The sequence below is a fragment of the Saccostrea cucullata genome, unplaced genomic scaffold (genome assembly GCF_032062105.1).
Source record: "Saccostrea cucullata isolate Sc308-1 unplaced genomic scaffold, CSIRO_AGI_Scuc_v1 ctg1612, whole genome shotgun sequence".
Classification (NCBI taxonomy): Eukaryota; Metazoa; Mollusca; class Bivalvia; order Ostreida; family Ostreidae; genus Saccostrea; species Saccostrea cuccullata.
The window spans coordinates 161,227-184,757 of NW_026921433.1; the positions used below are offsets into that span (position 1 = coordinate 161,227).

General features: G+C 32.2%; 1 protein-coding gene across 1 annotated transcript; it reads right to left on the minus strand.

The window, feature by feature from the left end:
- Window positions 1-2,021: 2,021 nt before the first annotated feature.
- LOC134259950 (putative ankyrin repeat protein RF_0381) lies at window positions 2,022-13,749 on the minus strand. Its single transcript, XM_062742538.1, has 3 exons — window positions 13,648-13,749; window positions 4,047-4,107; window positions 2,022-3,682 (listed from the first exon to the last, which is right to left on the minus strand). The coding sequence occupies exons 1-3, from the start codon at window positions 13,747-13,749 to the stop codon at window positions 2,022-2,024; spliced, it is 1,824 nt and encodes a 607-aa protein (XP_062598522.1).
- Window positions 13,750-23,531: the final 9,782 nt, after the last annotated feature.

A 23,531-nucleotide genomic window follows, 5' to 3' on the forward strand; every position in this document is an offset into this window, starting at 1 on the left:
GTTTCTTTGGAAGGGGGAAGAGGGTGACACATTTACAATTTTTATAAGAAAAATATTGGATAAATCATACAAACTTTTTTTTACAAGATTGTTTTAACGTAAAATCTTTTCAAGAACATTTCTCAAGATATCATTACAGATCTACATAAAAGGTTAATATTAAGTTACAAATAGATACTAGTAATAAATATGAGAAGTTAATGCAAATTCAAATTTTATTGAAGACAAGGCTTATAATTCAGTTTCCTGATAATTATGAATTCCATGTGCTAACCCAATTTGTTTTTGTGTAAAATCTGAAATCTTAATGTCAATTTTCTTTCAAATTTCTGAATATAACTTTGAATTAACCATTTCAGAGCTCTCAGGTAGCCGATAATAAATTGATGAAAATTGATTATTAATTTGATTAATCATTTTAATTTTTTTCCATTATATGGTCTGTAACAGATATGTATTTTCTAATATTTACATTTCCAATGTCTTTGTCCGAGATAAAATTACAAATAGTAAAAATACTTTATTTCTACATAAATCTACCAGGATCATAGATAGGCGGGGCGTGACAAATCAAGGCAGAAGCAGAGCTTGTACATGTAGCTTGTGAATTTAGGGAATTAAGAACATATAATGTAAGGAATATCTGTCCAATTTCTTGGTTTCATATTAAAATGATCAAACAATTGCCTGGCGTGATAATTGATATTTTTTTTAATCTATTTTATGAAAGATAGCTGACCACGAAATGAAATCTTTATTGACATACCAATGTAATTGACATCTCTCAAGCACACAGAACAAAACATAGATGCTCCTGTAAGGCAACTAATGTTTCTAAAAATGCAAGTCAACCTTGAAGATCAAGGTCAAACTGTAAAAAGTTGTTCGTACCCATAGAAAGGCCTTGATATAAGGAAAACACCCGTGAATTCAGGTCGAGATCTATTTAATGACTCGAGACTAATTATTTAGTGCTATATCCATTATGACATCATAATTTCGTCTTTTTAGCTGTAATGGTCGGAGATTGGAAGAGCTAATGCGGTAGTAAGGTGTCCGTCGACCGTCTAGATGTCTAGCTGTCCGTCTGTCTATAAACAATTTTCCAAAATGCTACTCTTCCTACAGTTTTAGTCTGATTTCAATATAACTTGCACACAAGTAGACTACACTAAGATGCATAATTTAGTGCATCGGTTTTTGATTTCGATAAATGTTGTTGCCATGGTTATTATAAATAAAAATTTCTGTGATATTCCTTTAAAACATTACTCCTCCTACAGATTTGGTCTGATGGCAATGGATTCTTTTCTCTTCCTTTCTTATACGTACAAGCCAGTAGAGCTACAGTCTCGACAGAAACTTCTTGTTTTTTCACGTATTTTACAGTTTTAATAGAATAACATAGAAAATTGAGTATTTTTATTGAATTCAATTTGAAATTGTATGAAAAATAATCCGGAAACCTATTTTAATTTGATATTTAAAGATGAGGTCATGAACATACAAATGACCTTTTTCTGAAAGACTGTAGGCAGTCTGGATACATTTCCTTTGTAGAATATGAAAAAACACCCAATTTCATAAGTGGTTTTCTTGATATTTTATTGAAAATGACAGTTTAAAATGTGGTTTTTCATCTTGGTTTCCTACAAATAATGACTAGAAACACCTTATTTGATCAAGCTAAAGTTATAAAAAATCATAAAAGGAACTTATTTCTCAAATTTGATAAATCTGTAGGCATCTTAAGTTCGATTTACTAGATCTTGACCTTAAGAAAACCCTTGCACTATTTCGGCCATTTAAACGTTATTTCTAAGGTTTTTTTCAAACGTGGGAAAAAGTCCACTATCGTTGTCAAAAGTTCAAAGTAAAAAAAAAAAGAACTCTTAGCTGACTTCTCTAACCAATCAAGTTATGTCCAAGGTTAAAATTTATGCAGAAATTAAGACAGACAAACGGAAGAACAGAGCAAAGACTATATATACTCATACTCGGGGTATAAAAACAATCTCATGTCAGATTTTAAGTCCCCTTTCAAAGAGTAAATCTAATATTTGCGTGTTTCCATCGTCTGCAACATAATGTGCAGCATTCCATCCCTGTTCGTTGACATCGTGTAAGATTTCAGGAAGAACTTGTAGTATGTGTTTGCACATATCGTATTTAGCATTACTACATGATATATGAAGTATAGTACATCCTTCATGTGTTTTTTCTCTTAGAGATAACGTGTTGTCTGCAAGGATTTGAAGAATGCGAACGTCTCCTCCTTTTGCAGCAAAATGTGTCGCGTTCCATCCACGCTCATCCACGTTTTGTAGATTGTCCGGGTATACTGACAGCAGATATTGGCAAATCTCGTATCTACCGTACAGACATGCAATATGTAGTAATGTCTCATTGCTGCCTGTGGTTACACCTAGAGAGGTGCCTTTGTCTATCAGAAGTTGTAATATCTTCATGTTTCCTCCTCTTGCAGCATAATGCGCAGTCCTCCAACCAAAGTCGTTGACACTGTCAATCATTTCAGGATACCTCGACAGTATATATTTGGACATTTCGTAATTCCCATTACTACAAGAAATATGAAGAATGGTACATTTATCTTCAGTGGTCGCCTTAACGGAGATCCCCTTTTCAGCTAGAAGCTGTAAAATTCGAACATCACCTCCTTGTGAAGCATAATGTGCAGCATTCCATCCAAACTCATTGACATCATGTAGGATTTTAGGACACACATTAAGTATGTGTCTGCACATATCGTATTTGGCATTCCTGCACGAAATATGGAGAATAGTACATTTTTCCTGTGTGGTCTCTTTAAGTGAAAGCATGTGGTCTGATAGAAGTTGTAGAATGCGAATATCCCCTCCTTGTGCGGCATAATGTGCAGCATTCCATCCTTGTTCATCTACGTCTTTGAGGTTGTCAGGGCATATCGACAGTAGATATTGACAAATCTCGTATCTACCACACAGACATGCAATTTGTAGTAACGTTTCTTTTTTCTTTGTGGTTACATTGAGAGAGACACCTTTGTTTTTCAGAAGTTGTAAAACGTGAACATTCCCGCCTTTTACAGCATAATGCACAGGCCTCCATCCAAATTCATTGAGACTATCTATCATATCAGGATGCTTTGACAATATATATTGGGGCATCTCATAATTTGCTTGACTACATTCAATATGAAGAATGGATACTTTGTTTTTAGCGATTTTGTTAATGGAGAGCCCCTTTTCAGCAAGGAGCTGTAAAATACGAATATCTCCTCCTTGTGCTGCAAAATGTGCAGCATTCCATAGTCGATCATCTACACTGTTTAATAAAAAAGGAAAATTTAGTAGAATATACTGACACATGTCATATTTAGCATTCACACAAGCAATATGTAGTATTGTTAGTTTGGCATTGGTAATACACGAAGGATTAGCTCCTTTCTCTATGAGGAGCTGGAAAATGCGGACATCTCCTTTCTGCGCCGCAACATGTAAAGCGCACCATCCACGATCATCTGAATCATTTACTCTGTTTGGGGATTTTTCCAGAAATAGCTTAGTCCACTCGAAATCTCCGTTTTCAATTGCCATATGAGGACCTGGTGTAATGGTGTTTTGAGGAGCAGACTGGGGTTTCTCTATGTGGTTTACAGGTCGATCGTGCTCAATATCCATTTCTATAAGAGGAAAATATCTTATTTTATTCACACGTATGAATCACTTACAAAATTCTGTTGACACAAGGTGGTTAGAATTATAATTGGAAATTTGAACCCTAAGGGGATTTTCCAATCGATTATTATTTTATTGTCCAGGCTAGTAAATATATAGAAATAAGGAAGTTATTGACAAACAAGCTGACGAAACAAAATAACAGTCTATTTTAAAGTCATCTTGCATTTTGCAATAACATTGTCAGTAAATACAATGATCATTTCAGTCAAATGCTGATGGGTATTTTGAGCTTAAATACTCTTTGTTATCTCCCTATTTATGATAAACATAGTTTTACAGAGTAGGTAAAAGTTATGTAAAACAAACCGCTAGTAGCAGCACCCAGGCTAGCCTCACCAGCACCATGATCCGGGGAATCTGGACTAATCTGAAAAATAAATCAAGTGACGGTTAAACAAGCTTCACAAACTACCATTCAGAGATTTCTCATTCCGTGGTAGTTCTGTATAGTTTGCCTGATCAAGCTGTTCTTTGATGCATGTGAATAAATGAAATATACAATTAGCAGTATTATTCAATAACTTAATTTGGACCAAGATAAAGTTATACATAACATACGTGTTGAAGTATAGTTTCTGAATGTAAGTAAACAGCAGCGAGTTTGAAGAACCAGTAAGTGTTCTTTGTTTTTTGAATATTTTTTTGAAAACCGAACCTTATGTTGAATATAAACTATACATAAACTATACATAAATTTACACAAACATAAACTATACATAAACTACTTGTTATAATAATAAATAATAATTAATTATTTGAAATATTTTTCTCAAAGTTAAAAACATATTTTTTCGTGTATACCGATTCAAAAATATTATATAACATTACATAAAATATTATTATATTTAATGTAACGTTGTATTGATCTTTTTTTTTTTAAAATTAAATAGCTAAAATTAATATTGACTTAGAAGGTTGACCGATATAAACAAAGATTACTTGTAGGAAACGTTAACATGCCCGCACGTATAAGTACATGTATAATCCTATTTTTAAGGACCGATTTCAAGTACGAATATTTTAATTTTCATTCCTAAATCGATGTCATAAATACCTTATGATTTCCTTTCGTTAGCATTTCCAAATTTTCAGATTAAATAACAAAAACACTTTATCCCTAGGTTTCACATATGGTATCTTTACTGTTGTTGACTCCAGTACTGTCTCTAGTACTGCATTTAAATTTCAAGAGGAATATTTTTGTGAAAGAACCTTTTTATAGAATTAAGCCTCTGTCCAAACTTTGACTGAAAGGTGACCTACTTCTCAAGCCATTTAAATCTATGTTTCGCTTATTTCCAATTCCACTCTGTTAGGACTTTTAAAATTCACAGAAACGTAAGGGTAGTTATATACGTCAGTCTTAAAATAAAACTATTATAGATGATCGACGTAATAGCCATATGTAAATAGGCAGTTAGGACTTCATAACTATGCACCAAACTTTACTATATCTCTTAGAAAGTTTTGAAAAGTCTATCTATAAAAGTCAAGGAAAGTACACATTTGAATTCCTTGACACCAGAGCACTGATCTGGGTCTATTTTTATTTTCATTGCAAATCAAAGGCTGCTTTAACGGCCACATTTTTTGGAAGAAAATATCATTTCTTCCTTAAACTACAACATGCTAACAAATATGAACGAAAGTATTGACGCAGTTAATACATGTGCCTGTATAAGAAATAGTCTTAATTACTAAAGGGTCAATTGTCTTAATTGTATTCCACCATACATCAAGTTGAAGTTTACCTTTAATTTCTTTCATATGCATGTAAACATCGACCAATGTTTCCATAAGTTTAACAATTATAGAAATGCAGTGTCTAGATACTGATAATCATCCAACGTCTTCATGTTCTTCTTCACCCTACAACTTCACGATAGTTCTGCTAGACACGTCGTTTCTGCACGTAGATATAATTAATAATACAAATGTAAGAACTTCGATTTACTTATCATAAAAGAAACGAATCTTAAGGACCCAAATCGTTCAACCAAGCATCATTGATATAATTATTTTGAATTCTGCAGAAGATTACACATACTATAGATTAAATACGATAAAATCCGAAGGCCTTTCAATAAATAATGTCCTGAACTCTATGATATACAGCATAGAAATCATATGACATAAAACCTGACTTCCTCTCATGATTGAATAGTTATAAATACAGCTTAAGTGACCACTTTTCATCATATAGTTTCATTGTGAGAAGCTGGAAAACAAGGGGCATTTGAGAATCTGCATTAAAAATGAATAGTAAAGAATCAGTAAACTAGAATGACATTACACGCTTCATTAAAGCTGTTGTAAAACTCGTAAATATCCCAAAGACATATTCACTGAAATATGTGAAATTTACAACAATCAACATGATCAATGATTGTTTTATAGACACATGCGCACGTGGATTTCAATGAACCAAAATGATATAATGGGCATCAAAAATGGGTACCATGAAGATCCTTGGCGACAAAGATTTACAACAACCAGTATACTGTTTGACAAAATTCATTAAATTATCGCTAACGATGTTTGATTGATTTAAAGACACAAAGGAAAACTGATAGGCATCAATTTTGGGGTAGTTTATACTTTTTTAAAAGAAACATTTGATATTTAAAAGCGTAGTACTCAAAGGTCACCCCATGTTTTGAAAAATCAGTGAAAAAGACAGTGCATCAGACTATCTAAACAATCATTTAACAAAAATCGAATATTAGTGGTCTTGTTGTTCAAATTCTTATTCGGAGAGGCAGTTCAATTTCTGGAGAAGTCTAGGTAGCAAATTGTTGCAAAAAATCGAAAAGTTTATGAGAGAGTGGTCTTCTTTACACGCATAAGATTTTGCACAAATTCTGCTTGATATAAATACAAAAGTAGGTCTGCTAATAACGGGGCGCAAATGCTACCCATGGGCATTCCAATAAATTGTTGGAAGGCCTGCAGGCATGTTTACGAAACTTTCCTAAGATTGTTCATAAGAAATTTCCTAAGACGTATCTTAAGAAAATCTTAGGATCATCGTAAAATTATCTTAAGGTGTTTTTCAAAGCTATCTTATGATTATCCTAAGTTAAGACGTCTTAAATCTTTATGACATAAAAATGCACAAAGTTTAAACCATTCCTAGGAGCCAAAGAGGTGTCATTTTTGCTATATAATGCTACACTTTTCAGTTAAGACATAGAAATACTCCAAGCTTTTAACCATTGTCAGGGATCATAAACTTGTATTTTTTAGCTATATATAATGCTACACGTTATGTCATCATAGTGAAAATATTTAAAAGAGTGAAAATTAAAAAAAAAAAAGAATTTGAGGTTTTTTTTATAAAGTTTATAGATATAAATTATATATTTTCAAATATTAATCATCTAAAATAGACGATATACTGTAAAATTGGTAACATTTAAAATCAAATTGAGTGCCATTTGATCATTCAGAATTCTTGAACGATGAAAAGTGCGCCAATTTATATGAGTGAAACGGAATGCAGAGCAAAATCGGAAGAAAGTAGGCAAGACTGAAGGAGCCCCCCCCCCCCCCCCAAGACTAAATCATTCGCAAGAAAAAATTTTGGGAATAATTGGTTATACTCCAGTCTCTGTCATAGAGGGCAGTACATGTATCAACACCTGTGAGGTAACCCGGAAAACCCATTTAATTAAACTCTCTCTCTCTCTCTCTCTCGATTTTTTCTAAGTTAAGACGTCTGGAATCATTATGACAGAGAAAAAACTCTCACTTTCTCTCTTTCATAGGTTAATATTGATTGATTGTATATTATTCAACGTCCCTCTCGAGAATCTTTCACTCATATGGAGACGCCACCACTTGCCGGTGGAGCGCTACAAATTTTGTCCTATTCTCGACACTTAGGGCCATTAAGCAGTGAGGTATCTTTTTTTGTGTCACCACTAACTGCGACACGGGGCCTCGGTTTATACGGTCTCATCCGAAGGACCGGTCTCCATGTACCACAGTGGGATTCGAACACGACTGAGACGTAAGGATCAACTCCTTACTCCGCGACTTTCTCAGGTTAAGTGATGTTTTTATTCTGTTAACAGGTTATATATTCTTACTATGTATGTTGGCATCTGCGTGAGGCACTTAATGTCATAAGTATTCTAACCAATAACCATGGGTATTCTTGAAAAGTAGATGCATACAGGCACGTAATTTAACATGGGGGAAGGGAGGTCTAAACATATTATTTATATTGCAGCATTGAAAATGTTCATTGAAAGATCGCCCCTTTCCCCTTTTTGTGTTGTATAGTAAAATAAGGGTAATGTAGTAGTGTTTGAGTAAAATTTGGCACTGAAAGAAGTTGGAACCTAGCCCCCCTACTCCCCAGCACGAAATAAGATTTTCGCACAGACACCTGATGTTACTTATTTTTCTTTTAATAAAAAATATACCCATACCTAAAAATAAATTATTTTTAGGTAGAGGTTATATTTTTTTATTTAAACAAAAATAAAGTTACGTCAGGTGCCTGTGAATTTGCGAGATACAAAATTTTCGGGGTTATTTTTCGCTTGTCAAGTTGTTTTTAAATGTACGTTATCTTGATTCTCTATCTACTCCCCCCCCCCCCCTCCTTAAAAATTGATGCTACGTCCGTGTCATGTGTAAATATAGTACTTTTTAAATTGTGTAATAATTGTGTATAATATAAACAGTATATAACATTTTACATTTCGTGGTGGACATGAATTCGTGGGTCTCTTCATACCTTAAAAAACAGGGAAAATTAACCTTCAACTTTTTACAGTATCAGATGGATATTTTCATCTCGAATTAAGCAATTTAGTGGTATGTTTTTTTTTTAAAAATGCAAATTGTATAGAAGAAGATGTTTCAAATATGAAAAAAAAAACACCTTGATACTCTCTTCGAATGGATTTCAAAAATAACATGCATGCCTGCCATGGCAATACAGTGAAACCAAGTATACAAATCAGTAACTAAGATTGGGTTAAAGCTTTTGTATTGGGGAAAACATGAAATTAGAGACTGGCAAATGTACATCCTTAGGACCTTGCAGCTACAACAACATATATGGAAAATGGGGATTACAGTGTAACTACTTTTGTTAAATGTAATCATGGAAACAACGTTCCAGTGTCTAAAAGTGATATTTTTAACTGCTTTAGAAATTAAACCATTTAAACCTGTTTCCCGCAGTCAAGAGTTTTAACGTATATATACCATTTCCTATTTCTAACGCATAATCAAGCATATACCGTTTCCCCGCAATCACGTACACATTTCTCACACAGATTAAAAAGTATATTTAATCTTTAATTTAATGTCAATTTCCCTCTTTTCTATACTAGTCTTGCTAAAGTCTCATAAAATAAGAAAAGTTATTTTCCTTGAAAAATATTCGTCATGATATTATTAACGCTAAACTTTAGAGAAACTTTTACCGTGCTATAAAGTGCATGTGGGGAAAAGGTAACGTTATATTACAATGCCGTGAACATTAAGTGTATGTTGCATAACCGTTCAGTAAGGTGTTAAGAGTCATATGACACAACTTGAATGATACTTATCTGGTAGAACTTAAGTTGAATAATATATTGATATAATTTAACGAAGAAAACAAAACTGTGCTATGTGTACAAGAAAGAGTAAAGCGAAATTTTGTAAACTTTATATCAATATTAAACCCTTTGTGTCAGCTTCTTGCACCCAGTTAGAAATAAGAGGATAGTTGAAATCAAAAGTCAGGTTAGTTATTCATAGAAAAATATCAATCATAAAAGTTTTCGGGATCTACGTTAAAGGGGTAGGTATCAAAGAAAACAAAATGTTTTTCAGAATTTTAATTACGAGGGCTGTTCAATAAATAATGTCCTGAACTATATGACATACAATACAGATATCAAATGACATTAAAATTGGCTTTCTCTCATAATTGAATCTTTAATGAATTTATAACAGTCATGTGACCACTTTTCATCACATAGTTTCATTGTGAGAAGCTGGGAAACAAGGGCTATTCGAGACACCGCATTATAAATGAGTGGTAAAGAATCTGTACACTAGAGTGAAAATAAAAGCTTAAACAAAGCTGCTGTAAATCTTGATAAAAATCCCAAAGAAATATTCACTGAAATACGTGACATTTACAGTAACCAATACCTGTTTTATAGACAAATGAGCAGGTGGATTTCAATGATAAAAAATTATATAATGGGCATCAAAAATGGGTACCGTCCTTGCCAACAAAAAATTATTACACTTATGTACTGTTTGCCAAATTTCAACAAAAAATACTTGATGATGTAGGATTGACTTTAAGACAAATAGCAAATTTGATAGACATCACATTGGGGGTAGTTTACAGTACTGTTTTTAAGAAATGTTTGACGGTAAAAAAGCTTAGTACTCAAAGGTCATCCTATATTTTGAAAAATGAGTGAAAACGACAGCGTGTACGAATGTCTTAACAATTATTTTAAAATACCGTATAAGTGGAAATTTTAGCGAGACTCAAATTTAGCGATTTGTCCTTAAAATTGGGTATTTTAATTTTAGCGAGAAGTAATATTAGTGATATTGAAATGCCCACTAAAAACTATTACAACTAAACAACAATTAATTTTTAGCGATATTCAATTTTAGCGATCTCAGAAACCTCGCTAATAATGCCAAAGTTAAATCCTCGCTAAAGATTCTGCTTATACGGTATCAGTAATTGGAGTTATCCTCGTTTTTTTGGATATTCAAACAGATAATGGAACTTGAATCTATTGGCTAAAATCCTCAAAACAAAATTTACCATAAGATGTACTTGACAAAAACAGGGAAGGTCTGGCGAGAGCAAAGAATTACAAGAGCACAAAGACAGATTTATATGCAATGTTCTTAAATATTAGTGGTATTGTTGTTCAAATTCGTATTCGGGGAGACAGTTTAATTTCTGGATGAGGCTAGAAAACAAATTTTTTGCAAAAAAATCAAAAGGTTTATTAGAGGAAGGACCCAGAATCAGGAATCCACTACATTAAATTTCTTCATGACAGCGTCCAAACCCGCACGCCCTAAAGAGTAAAGGGGTTTTCGGGATACACAGATAGTTAATATTTTTTTACATTAACAATATTCGCCAGATCTTTGACCTTTTGACTTATTTCTATTTCCAAACTTGAAAAAAAAAACAAATTTGATAAGGAAGAAACAATTCCAGGAAATCACTGGATATGCCATTTTCCAGTATACCAAGGGTCATACCCAAAAATGAGTTCTAAAATCAATCAGAAATTGGATAAAAAAGGTTACGGACATGTGTTGTAATTAAAAGAGATTAATATGTAAAATAATGAAGACAAAATCATTGAAAAGCGTCCTTTGCTTCTTTCCGAGCATCGAGGACATTATTTATCGAGCAGCCCTCGTATGTGTTTATATTTATAAATTTTCTGCTTATTGTCATTAATTATTATTTTAAGAATTTGATTTCATTTTTTTAAACGGAAAAATTAAGACCACTCCAGCATATTTAAAAACATAATATAAACCTCAGTTATATAGAAATGTGCATTTTTAAAAGATGGATCAAATTGAAACATACAGAGTGTAAATGTGAAGGCTCTCTGTGGTGTAGAGACCGTAGCAAAAATTGCCAACCAATAAGAAATTTAATTTCCCTTTCAGATTTTATACTTTGTTTTTTTTTTTATTTTTACGTGTATGACTTCATAAGATTCAATGAAAATTGTTTGCCATGTGTTTATATATATGCATATGGTTAAAAGCTTCAAAATAAAACATTAAAAAAAAAGATTCAATAAATACATATACGTAATATTTTATACCTTTAAATATTTTTTTTTTTGAAAAATTAAAGCAGCTGTCAGTGATAACAATTATATCATTTCTGCTCTTCTGAGAAATCATCTCTTTGTTTCCGTACAATATTCCACCATCTCCTGAGTCAGATTCTCTTCAGTTTTACACCTGGTGTTCTGGAGCACAAGGTAGCATGCATAGTATGCATAATATTTACTTAAATAAATGCAACTTGGACGACATTAATTCAAAATGTAAAGTGTACAAGAGAAAAAAAGCGTGGTAATAATACATAAAAATCTCCTAATTTTTTTTTGCTTTCAAATTCATTTTAACATCAAAATTCATCCACATGTTTCATTGTAAAACAAATTAATGAAAGAGTTGTATATTTCATGCAAAATTAGTTTATTGATTTTTCTTTGATCATTACAAATGTCCCCAAACAGCCACCTCTGCCGGGTCTAAGTATATGTCTTCGATCCTTAGACGACCTGTATATGTACATATCGGCCAGTTGTATTAGAAGGGCACCATACAGAAAACTTTTCTCCAACGTTTGCAGATCCACAGAAATGACCACAAAAGACCATCGAGTCAGAACACGGTTCTTTGCCCACTTTGACGTCTATGCTTCGAAGTCGTCCATCTATGTTTTATAAGGAAAAAAGTACAATACGTTGATAGAATGAAAAAACAAGGTTGAAGGGGAAACCATCTCATAAATTCGTATTTCACTGTAAGTTTCCTTGAATTAATATTTTAGATACAAAAATTGGAAGAAATGCTATTTGAATTTTAAATGGACTAGAATAGATTTCAAAATCAAATTCTAATGCAATTGTTTTGTTAAACACTTTTTGATTGGCTAATGCACTGATGTTTGAAGCAGTAAAACAAGCACTAACGAGCGTGAAAGCTTTTTTGTTGTGACTTCATAATAGAGCGATGCAAAAACACAATGCTCCGTGACGTACTTCATGTAACAAAATTCAACAAAATAAGACGTAACCAATAAACAAAATGCATGGATTGCATTAGAATGGGAATAACTAATCTTCTAATATGGTATTTGCGACCGTTAATGCTGATTTAACGGTCGCAAACATCCGTTTTACCGGCTCCGCTTACGCAGTTTTCGACCGTTAAATCAGCATTAACCGTCGGAAATACCAAATTAGAAGATACTAGTTATTCCCTAAATATAGATAAATATTTTCTATTTTTAAAATGATGTTTAAGAAATGGTAGGGCTTTACCAAATTTTACTGCTTTCAATAGGTGGTACATTTTATTATTTAAAGTTTTCATAGATTACTATCAAATATATCGGTTGCATGTATATGGTTAGTTAAACAATTCTAATGTGTTAAATCGTACGTATACGTAGTAGGTGTGTTCGGTTTTAATGTACACATTACTTATATAGGTCATGAAATTATCGTGGCGAAAAGGAACTGTCAAGCTCGTTGTTTCAATGTCTTGTCTAGAATTATGTCTCACTGTCATGCAGTATATCTCACTTGCTGTAAAAACCTTTTATTCGCGTGTGAGATATATTCGCCAGGTTAGCCCGTTCATCGGGAATATTTCTCTCGGTGAAACGGTCCTTAAAGATTCTGTGTCTTTTTACAACAGATGCGAAAATTAAGATTCGCGAATTAGTTTACCCCCTGGTAAATCGCGAAAAAAATCGTGGCGAATGAAGTTGATTTGGTGTAATGTTATGATAATAAGATAAAAATAAAAATTATGAAAATTTTAAGCATAGAGCAGTAGACTCCAACGACAATCAGAATTTCATATTTATGACTTTTCTATCATCCTCGTCTTTTGTACATTAGATTTCTTGATTAAAATGTTTTCAAAATTATCATTAATTAAGAATTAGAGAGTTTTATATATAAATTTTTGATTATTTACCGCAGCAATCCTGTCTGGTGAAGACCTCTATTTCGTGAACGTCATAGTTTTTTCCTAGATCAATCCTAGGCCATGAGAATCTTTCTTTGCTGGTATGAGAGAAGTCTGTAAGGAGGCCATTGATAGCATTCGATGCTGGATATTTTTCAGAATTATATTTGGAACTTTAAACCGCAGACTTTCCATACGCCACATTACTATTGGGATGCAGGTGGTCATCTGCAGCAGCGAAGCAGACGACCAGAAGGAAAACAAGCGTCGGAGAACCCGCCATTATTGACTTTTTGAAAATTGTATCGATGATAAACTGTTCTCCGGTTCAATATTCCTTTTCATAGAGAAATCTAATGCAATAATGTGTCAGATACATAATAAAATTACACACAAAGTCACAGATGAACATGTAATTTGGGATATTTTAGTAATGTGTCGAAAAAGTTTTAAACAAAATTTTATTCGTTTAGCTGAAGTAATTAACAATGACGAATGAAATGAAGTCCTGCTGCTAGTTATTATATGATGATCTTTTTTTATAATGAATTCCTATTTACGTGGGTTCATACGTGAAATTGAGTAAAATCTCGAACAATTATCAAAATGTGAATGTGTTTGATCGTAATGCAAAGGATCCAAAATACATTTATTTGAATTATTGTTCTGTTTGAGACAATTAGGGGAAACTGAAGCTTGACACGGTACACATATTCAAAATATTGCTGTCATATATTTAAACAAATTATTAAACAAATGGGATGGGTACATTTAGGATGAATCAGAATTAAAAAGATTCATTTTTATCTAGAATCATAGGGCTAAATTTCAAGAAAGTTTTCATTGAACTCTTTACTTTTAAATAAATTATGAATGCTGAGTAATCGTCTAAAAGGTATTACACAATTCATTGGTTTCTCCATTAAAACATCTGATAAAATTTATATGCATGCATTAACTGTTTAATGTTTAATGCGCCTGAAGTATAAAACGATTTTGATGCCTATACTCGTATAATCAAATCTTCAGGAGTAAATTGTTTTTGCCTGTCCGACCCTCTGTCTGTCTAGCTGTGTATCTGTTTGCAATCTTTATCCTTTACTATAGGCCTAACTTTAATTGATTAAGGTTTCGTCAAAGGTCAACATGTCTAAAAAATTATTTTTACAATAGCTCCAAAATTATGTGTGGTATAAAGTCAAAACGTTTACAGTTTATAAACATATCATTGATTGATAGATAGAAAATATCACTTGGTAACAGATATTTTGAAAAAGATATTTTTTGAGAAAAATTGTATCAGAAAATGTGCATATTTAAGAAAAATGCACCTGCTTAATTCTGTCCTTTTTGAGAAAACCAACATTGTAAAGATAATATATGTTTATTATGGAAGGGCAAGTTGAATGTGAATGGTCTCTGAAAGGCTGTTATTGAACGCATCACATGTATAAAGACAAGACCCCTATAGAATCTGCCATTTGCACTGTACTTTCACTTTCAAGTCTTTAACATTTGGACAAAATAAACAGGGAAAACAACTTTCCAGAGGCTATCCAAGTCCAACTTGCCCCTCATTGATAAACATTTTTTGTTTCTGCAATGATGGTTTCACAAGGAGCACGGAATTAATTAGGTGTATTTTTTGAAAATATATGCATTTTTAAGAGGAATTATCCTCAATTAATATTATTCCAAGTACTTTTTTTTTTTATCAAGTGATACTTTCTATCTGTTAATCAATGAAAAATTTATAAACTGTAAAAGTTTTAACTTTATACCTCACATAGTTTTGGGGCTATTGTAAAAATAAATTTTTGGACATGTTGACCTTTGACGAAACCTTAAAGAATGGTTTTCTTATTTGATATGGCTATTCCTTGTGACAAGACCAATTTGTTGAGCCTATCTATGGCTATAGGTATGATTCACTTTTGAAAAAAAATTGTTAACCTGGACACTAACTTTTGCAGTGACATGTCCTTTTCCTAGATATAAGTACTAGTATATTTATGTAATGGGCCCGAATCTTCTTTTCAAAATCACAAAATGATCACCCTTGGCATTAGCTTTTAAGTTAAAAAGAATCCAGACTTGAAAATTTGTGAATGCAATCTTTTTAGTTTGTAAATCTAGACTTGTAATCGTTTCAGTTTCATATTCTACACACACATGTATGTAAGTAGGTAATTCAGACATCCAAGCAGGTAGTTCCGAAAATACAACTGTGTTGACTATGTGTTCAAATTATGAATGTGTGTATCTTTGATGTTGTAAACTTTTTTTCAGGAATTTTTATTTTGATATTAAAACTTTTTTCTAAAAAGTTCATTTTATATTTCTTATTTTAGTTCTTACATCGATTCTTGTTTATATCTTGTAGTGTTTTGCGGTGTTTTTTTATCGGGGAGACTGAAAATTAACGGCTGTGACCCCCCTTCTTTCCACTGAAATTGATTCATAGGGTCTGTTCTTTATTTTATTTTTCTTTGACAATTTTTTTTCCTTTCCTAGTTTTATTTTATGTGATATTTCTAATACTTTCACTATAGTATTCTTTGGTTACATCTATAAGAGGAATCGAATGTTTGAATAAGAAAGTAGGACTAACCGAGTTAACTAAGGAATCCAAATGAAATTGAAAGGAAAAGGGGCGCTACCACCTTTTTTGTACATGTACACAGTGATCTTGCAGATCTTACAGTCTACAAAACGTTGAAATACTATCTTAGAAGATGATTTTTAAAAAATTATTTTAAAAGCAAAAAGATATAATAATCGCGCATTTTCTCAACCTTTCAGATCCGTAGGTAGCAATATCACCGGGTGTAGGGGTTTTGGAGAGGATGGAGGTGGGAGTTGCCACAAAACAAACAATCCCCCCCCCCCTCCTAAAAAAGGCATTTCTGTCAAGGGGACATAACAATAAATTAGTTTGATTTCTTATCTTATGCATTTACCGACAAAAATATTGAGGGGACACAATCGGAAATTGGGATAGTATACACTGGTACTTGCCTTCGGACCTGGCCCGGGACCATGAAACTTAGAGGAGCTCATATTTGATTCCAGTCTCTCTTTTCTATATACTACTTATTCCTAAAAGTGAGACTGTGATCAAAAGTGAGTTCGTCTACAAGCTTTAGAGTCTGGAATTTTGAACACAATAACGCTCCATATATAAACGGTTAATTATTTATTGAGACATTTTAATTATTTTTGTGGGTGACAAGAATTTTATATTTTGACCTTAATGTTTTAATTTGATTGCACCTCATCCTTCTCTGGTGTTTTGGAGGCCGGCGTTTGCTCTGCTTCTATTTAATAATGTTTAATGAACCTTTGAGCTCGAATACATATATTTCATTAAAAAAATTAAACTTTTATCATTAGCCCCCTTTCTCGGGAGTCAGTCTTTCACAAACACACTTCGTTCCAAGTATTTTTCTCTGAAATTAAATCTTAAGACCTACATACTGATAGTATATGGTCCCTAAATGTTAAAAATGTTGACAATATGTAAGGGCTTTGCAAAACGTGATTAAAATAAAAAATATTTCTGAAATGAGGCATGCTTACTTGTCACGATCGATAGACGTATATTATTTTCTTTATATTAGACCGTTTTAAAACGGTGCTCGTTAAAAAAAATAATATTTCCATTAAAAAAGGACCAAGATATGTGATTACAGCTGTGTGCCAGGTAATTAGGTCACCGTTATTACAGTAACAGTATAAACAAGCACACAGCCACAGGCGATAACGGGTACTTTGATAATTCACAGATGTCATTAATAGCTGTATTGGATTATGGTTATGTTGAAATATAGAAAAGGTTTATCTAAACTTCTGTAAAATATTTTTTTTTTCAATTAAGGTAGATTCTATGTCAGTAAAGTCTTTGTCACAAAATCTTCAATCTTTTCAAAGTGATAAATTTGCACCCGCTTAACAATTAGTCAAAAGCTCATGGCAGGTTTACTTGTTTTTACATGTAAATGAAGTGCAGCCTGTGTAATTCAAAATTGTTATTATATACTGCGACGACACACTACCGGTCAGTTTGAAGAATACTTATTAAGAGAATAAAAAAAAATCACAAAGACATTTTTTCAAACAACTTAATTAACTGAACAGTATTAAGTAATATTACCCAAGAAAAAGTCTTTCCTTATTTGATTGACATAAAACATGTCGACATAAAAGGCCACATTTTGTCCTAATATACGCAATTGTTATAATTCTAATATGTGGCTTTGATACTATGTACACTTTGCAATAATGGTCAAATTGCATATGAGTTTCATCATATTCTAGAGTGCAAAGGTTTTGATAATGCAAATAAAAATACCTAGGTAATTATAATTCAAATAGACCGAATGTTCTTAAATTTATAGAAATTGTGTCAACCCAGAACTTAAAAACCCTGAAAAAATTATGTATGATTATTTTAAAAGTTTCTGACCTATCTGTCTTCCCATATTTTGTATTGTTTATATATATGTATATAGTTTTTGTACCTCTGACTAGTTTGTTTGCAATGTATACCGTAAATCTAAAATTTTTTGCTGTAGATTAATTTTTTGCACATTTGCGAATTCATTCTATTCGCAAAAATATTTTTCTTAAAAATAATTCAACAATAAGAAAATGTAAACAAAGTAGTGGTCATTCGCAAAATTTTGAAACGTAGAAATTAATCAACAGCATCTTGACCCAGGTTCGCAAAATAAAATCAACGTAAAATTTTCCAGATTTACGGTATAATTATATTATTTATGTACCCCACGTACCAACGTTTTGGTTGGGGAGAATAAAATGAACCTGAACTTGAACTATATGTTGTTAAATAACAACCAAAGAGAAACTTTTAAACTAGGTGACGCTTCTTACAATATAGGACACACTGGAACCTAATTAGCTGACCGTGTTCCTGTAAATAAGCAAAAGATAAAGGATCCGACCATTCGAAACACGCCATATATAGTGAACAATTCGAATTCTGCTGCAAAGGAAATTTTTATATATTTTCTTTTTACAAAGTAAGAGAGGAAAAAAACGTTTGTTTTTTTTTTTGAAAATCTATTTAAACCAAAATTAAACTGAAAAAAAGAGAAATTTATATGGAATTATTTTATTATGTACATTTAATGCATAGCATGTCTCCATACCTGTAAATATTATACATTTATTGCATGATATTGAGGGAAATATGAATAAGTCCTCATGTTTCCCTAATATTTATGCAATGAATTGTTTATTATACCGAAACAAGCAAAACATTTGAAATAAACATAAATTTTCAAATTATCATCAGTTTTGTGACGTAAACCAGGCTATTGTGACGTGTACTTCTCTTGTGAGTTTTTGTTCATCGAACGAAAACTATATTGTGGGAAAATACACTAGGTGTTCCGAAGAGTTGGAATACGATGAAAAGCGTGCCGACGGCCGGGAAATATGAAGTTTTACGGCCCGATCACGTGATAACTTAGAACCATAGATAACGCGTTGTTTAGAATATTTATTATGAGGTATAATAATAAATAATAGTATAAAAGTCTATCAGGTGAAATGTAAATATCTATTTCTGTGACTTATTCAATTATGATTTTTATAACATCACATTTTTTTATGTTTAACATCATAATAACTAACAACAGAACGTCATTATGTAATTTGATTTTAAGAAATAACGTACCATCATACTTATGATAAGAAAACCTTAATTACTTATATTTACATTTGGGAATAATTTATTACAAATAGTAAGGTACTAAAATTTTTAATCTATATATATATTTTTTTCAAACTCAACGGTATAAATTGAATGTGTTGATCAACGGTATAAACTGAATGTGTTGAACTGATTCCTAATTCAATTCAATTCAGTTCAATATTTTATTCTCTTATACTGACCTACAGTATATAGAAGATACAAGCATGAAATATGTACAATACAACATAATACAATATAATTCCAAATGACACAGGTGAAAGTTTTTGGAATACATTTAAAACATCAAGGTCAAGAAATAAAAATGCTTTTAAACAGAGAAATGGTTTTTATGTCTCAATACATCCGTCTGCACCTGGTACTTAGACATCAGTCGTTCAAAAGCTATTGAAAAGGGTTATACTTTTAAATGATTCGGGCCAAACACTCAAATATACTAGTACTTATATACTGTTAGTACACACAAATTCTTTGAAGTTGACATCGAAAAGATGTTTGAGTTTCTAATTGACATAATCCATGTTGTTTTTGGAAACCAGGTCTTCCAACAATATATTGGAATTCCCATGGGTACGAATTGCATCCCATTATTAGCAGAACCATTTTTGTATTCAAATGAAGCAGAATTTATGCAAAATCGTATGCGTGAAAAGAAGAAAACACTTGCTGTGGCCTTCAACTCAACATTTAGATATATTGATGGCGTATGTCTTACATATAAATTACATCTGTTTCATACTTGGATATTTTTCTTGAAGAAAACGTTAATGGTAATCGAAACCAAGCTCTCTGATACACGTGATGACTTTAACTTTCCTATAGTCAACATCCATTACTTATGCAGCATTGTACCTTTATCACCAGCATACAGAGTTTATATCTCAGTTGTTTCGATACGCAAGGGCATGCTCTACGTATGAATAATTTCTAAAAGAAGGTAAATTATTAAAAAAACAGATTAATTAAACAAGAATTTCAGCAGTCTCGTTTAAAGTAATCATTTTGTAAGTTGTATGGTCGATACAATGACATTATCAGCTAATACAATTTATCTTAAAGTTAAATTCTGACTGACGTTTTTCTTACTAATTGTAAGTCCATTATATACACAGAATTGACGACAGATTTTCCCGTTATTTCCCAAGCATGACAAGGAGCACGCGGCAGGGGATGATCACACGTTCAAGACACCTGATTCCAACTATGATGTTTTGGAGGGTCCATGCCTGCTCTGCTCCTATTTTTTTTTTATTGTTTTATGGACTTTTCATCTTGAATATTGTTCGTTATCTCCATATGTTTTTTTTTTCCAGAGAAGGATATGTGACTTCAAAAATTAGTGCTAAGATTAATATTTTCATTCAACGATGAATCACATTTATATGTAAGCTCAAGTGGTCAACACATTGAGTCCCAGCGAAAGGTCTTGTCACAAGGAATACCCATTCAAATATGAAAAATAATCACTAACCAATTAAAGTTATTGTAAAGGATAAATTGCAAACAGACACACAGCTAGACAAGAGGGTCGAACAGGCAAAATCAATTTACTGCTTTCATGGACATTAAACATTAAACAGTTGATACATGTATATAAATTCTATGTACAATTGCCAATGCAAATTCATTTTGACATAATAACTAATTTATGGAACTTCTCGTTCATTAACATTTTCGTGTACTATCAAGAACCAACTCACAGTTATTGTACTATCGCAGAATTTCAAGAAACCGCCTTCACTCTCCATTCTCATAAACAACAAGACATTTAGGTATGTTGCACTTTGCCACTGATGTGACTTTAATTATAGAAAATACTTGTAATTAATTATGTAATAATTGATCATGAAATCCATTAAATTATTAATAAACAACTTATTATCTGTATCAAAAATTCACAGCAGAATGAAACCGAATTATGAATATGATTAATACGTAAATCGTGATTACATAATATATTGCGTAATTCATTACATAATATATCAAACATTCTTGTGGTCTAAAACCGAAAACGACGTAAAACACATTAAACACCAAGAAAAGAAGATATAGCTAGAATTAGACATCCTAAAAAAGGAAAAGGTGGCGTGGTGGATTCGGCTTAAAATAATTTGAAGCTATCCAACACACATGTACATTTCACGACGTCCTAAAAGAAACTGAAAAATGACGCTATCTGTGTATATAAATTTTATCAAGAGATGATTTAAGGGGAAACCTATTAAATGTGCAATACCTTTTAGATGATAGCTAAATATTTATAATCCGTTTTAAAGTAAAGAGTTTAATGAAAACTATTTTGATATTTTACCTATTCTTCTATATTATTAATATTTTATTCACCTTTATTTACCAACCCATTTCGTATATTGATTTATTTAAGAAATAATGCATCATTTAAAAACATCTATCGGGATATAAATACTGGTTGGTCACGAGATCAAATTCTATGAAGCCCGAAAAACGCGTCGAATCTTTATGACCTCACAGATAAATTACATCGAACGTTTATGAAGTTCGAGGAACCCGTATTTATACAGTAATAGATATGCATTGCTTTCAATAGTGTTATAGAAAGGAAACATTTGGAAATGTAAATATTTGAATAAATATAACAAAATTTTGAATATATTGTACTCGTGCCAATTTTTAGTGTCTTATAATTGTCTCGTACAATGTTTCAGATAAAAATCAGAATATCATGTTATACGTCAAACGTAGCCTGTTTAGGAATTAATAGCAGGGTTAAGTAGCATAATTATGATGAACCCTTCTTTTATGACCGATCTCATTTTATTTTATATGACTTTAGCCATCCCATTTTTTGTTTACTTTATTACTTAATGTTAGTTTCCAAAGCCCTTAGGAGAGTCTAACATAGGAAAACTAGACGGACAATATTGTAGTGTGTTTCCGGTAATGAATTTGAATGCATTGAATAACTAGTGCTAATTGTAACGGGGACCGTTACAGATGTTCCCCAAACGCTCCCCAACTCCCTTTTGGTGCCATATTCCCTGTAAGCTTCATTAAATAAGACAAACTCTATGCATTTGCGTTTACCCAGAAGTGTACCAAGTTCATTCAGATTTTAGCATTGCACGCATGCGCATGTGTATGCATGTGCATAATAACCATATCATGTCTACACAATCTATATATTTTTATATACTAAATATTAAAGTATTTAATCCAAAAGTATTAAAAAATACGCTTATTCAAGTGTATTTTTGATTTTACCCATTTCACGTGCACGCACGTGCATACAAGAGCAAGGTACCATACCTTCTTGTAGAAGTCCATTACATCTATCTATGTTCTAAATCCCACCCCGTTTGTTTGAAAACCAAGGGAGTTATAGATTTTTAAAGTTTAAGCCAATCAGATTGCAGCGCACGTACACGCACATGTATGCATGTGCATTGTGACCATACCTTCTTGTAGAAATCCATTATATCTATCTATGTTCCAAATTCCATTCTGTTTGGTTGAAAACCAAGGGAGTTATAGCTATTAAAAGTTTAAGCCAATCAGATTGCAGCGCACGTGCATGCACGTGTTTTTATGATAATTGCATTATATCATGTTTTAGGATATCCTAATGCATGGCTATGTTCAAAATTTCAAAGGATTTTGTCAAAAAACAAGAAAGATATTGAGATTTTAGTTTCAGCCAATCAGAGCGAAGAAACGCACGTGCATGCGCGTGAGATCTTGCTATTTCGACCATGTCATATTGTCAATCCTACTAATATATCCTTATATCATGAGTTTCAAAGCATTTCATCAAAAATGTAAAAAGTTACGCCTATATCAATTAAATCGGTTATTTCACGTGTTGCACCTGCACGCTCTTGCAAGCACGTGTGCGCAAAATGACCTTCGTTCCGCAAATCTACATAACATGCCTACTGACCCTAAAAAGGTTTTACCTAAGTCGGATGTGTAGTTTACAAGATCACTCCCGGACAAAAAAGTACCCAGGAAGAAGAAGAAGAAAAATAATAATAACTAGAAACTCTTGTTGCTACAGCAACAAATAAGGTCTTCCGTTCTTCTCTATTTATCCGTTAGAAGGATATTTTTCTATTGAAAAAAAAAAGACAAATAAAAAATGGACAAAATGCCAAAAAAAAAAATCCTCCATCTGAGCTCGATCCCAGAACCATTCATATGAAGATCGGACACGCTAACCACTGAGCCATTTAGTTCCACGACATTAGAGGTATTTTGTAAACTTATTATTTTAAGGTTGAAGGAAATAGTTTCGTAGTGAAAGAAATAGTTTCGTAGTAAAGTCCCGGTCAAATTTCTTAAAAAACTGAGAT

Excerpts from the sequence above, each read along its gene's own strand:
- LOC134259950 (XM_062742538.1), bottom strand. The coding sequence starts at position 13,749 with ATGGCGGGTTCTCCGACGCTTGTTTTCCTTCTGGTCGTCTGCTTCGCT. Across the intron at positions 4,108-13,647 it reads TGGCGTATGGAAAGTCTGCG|ATTAGTCCAGATTCCCCGGA; the intron begins GTTTAAAGTTCC and ends TTTATTTTTCAG. Across the intron at positions 3,683-4,046 it reads CCTGGGTGCTGCTACTAGCG|AAATGGATATTGAGCACGAT; the intron begins GTTTGTTTTACA and ends TTCCTCTTATAG.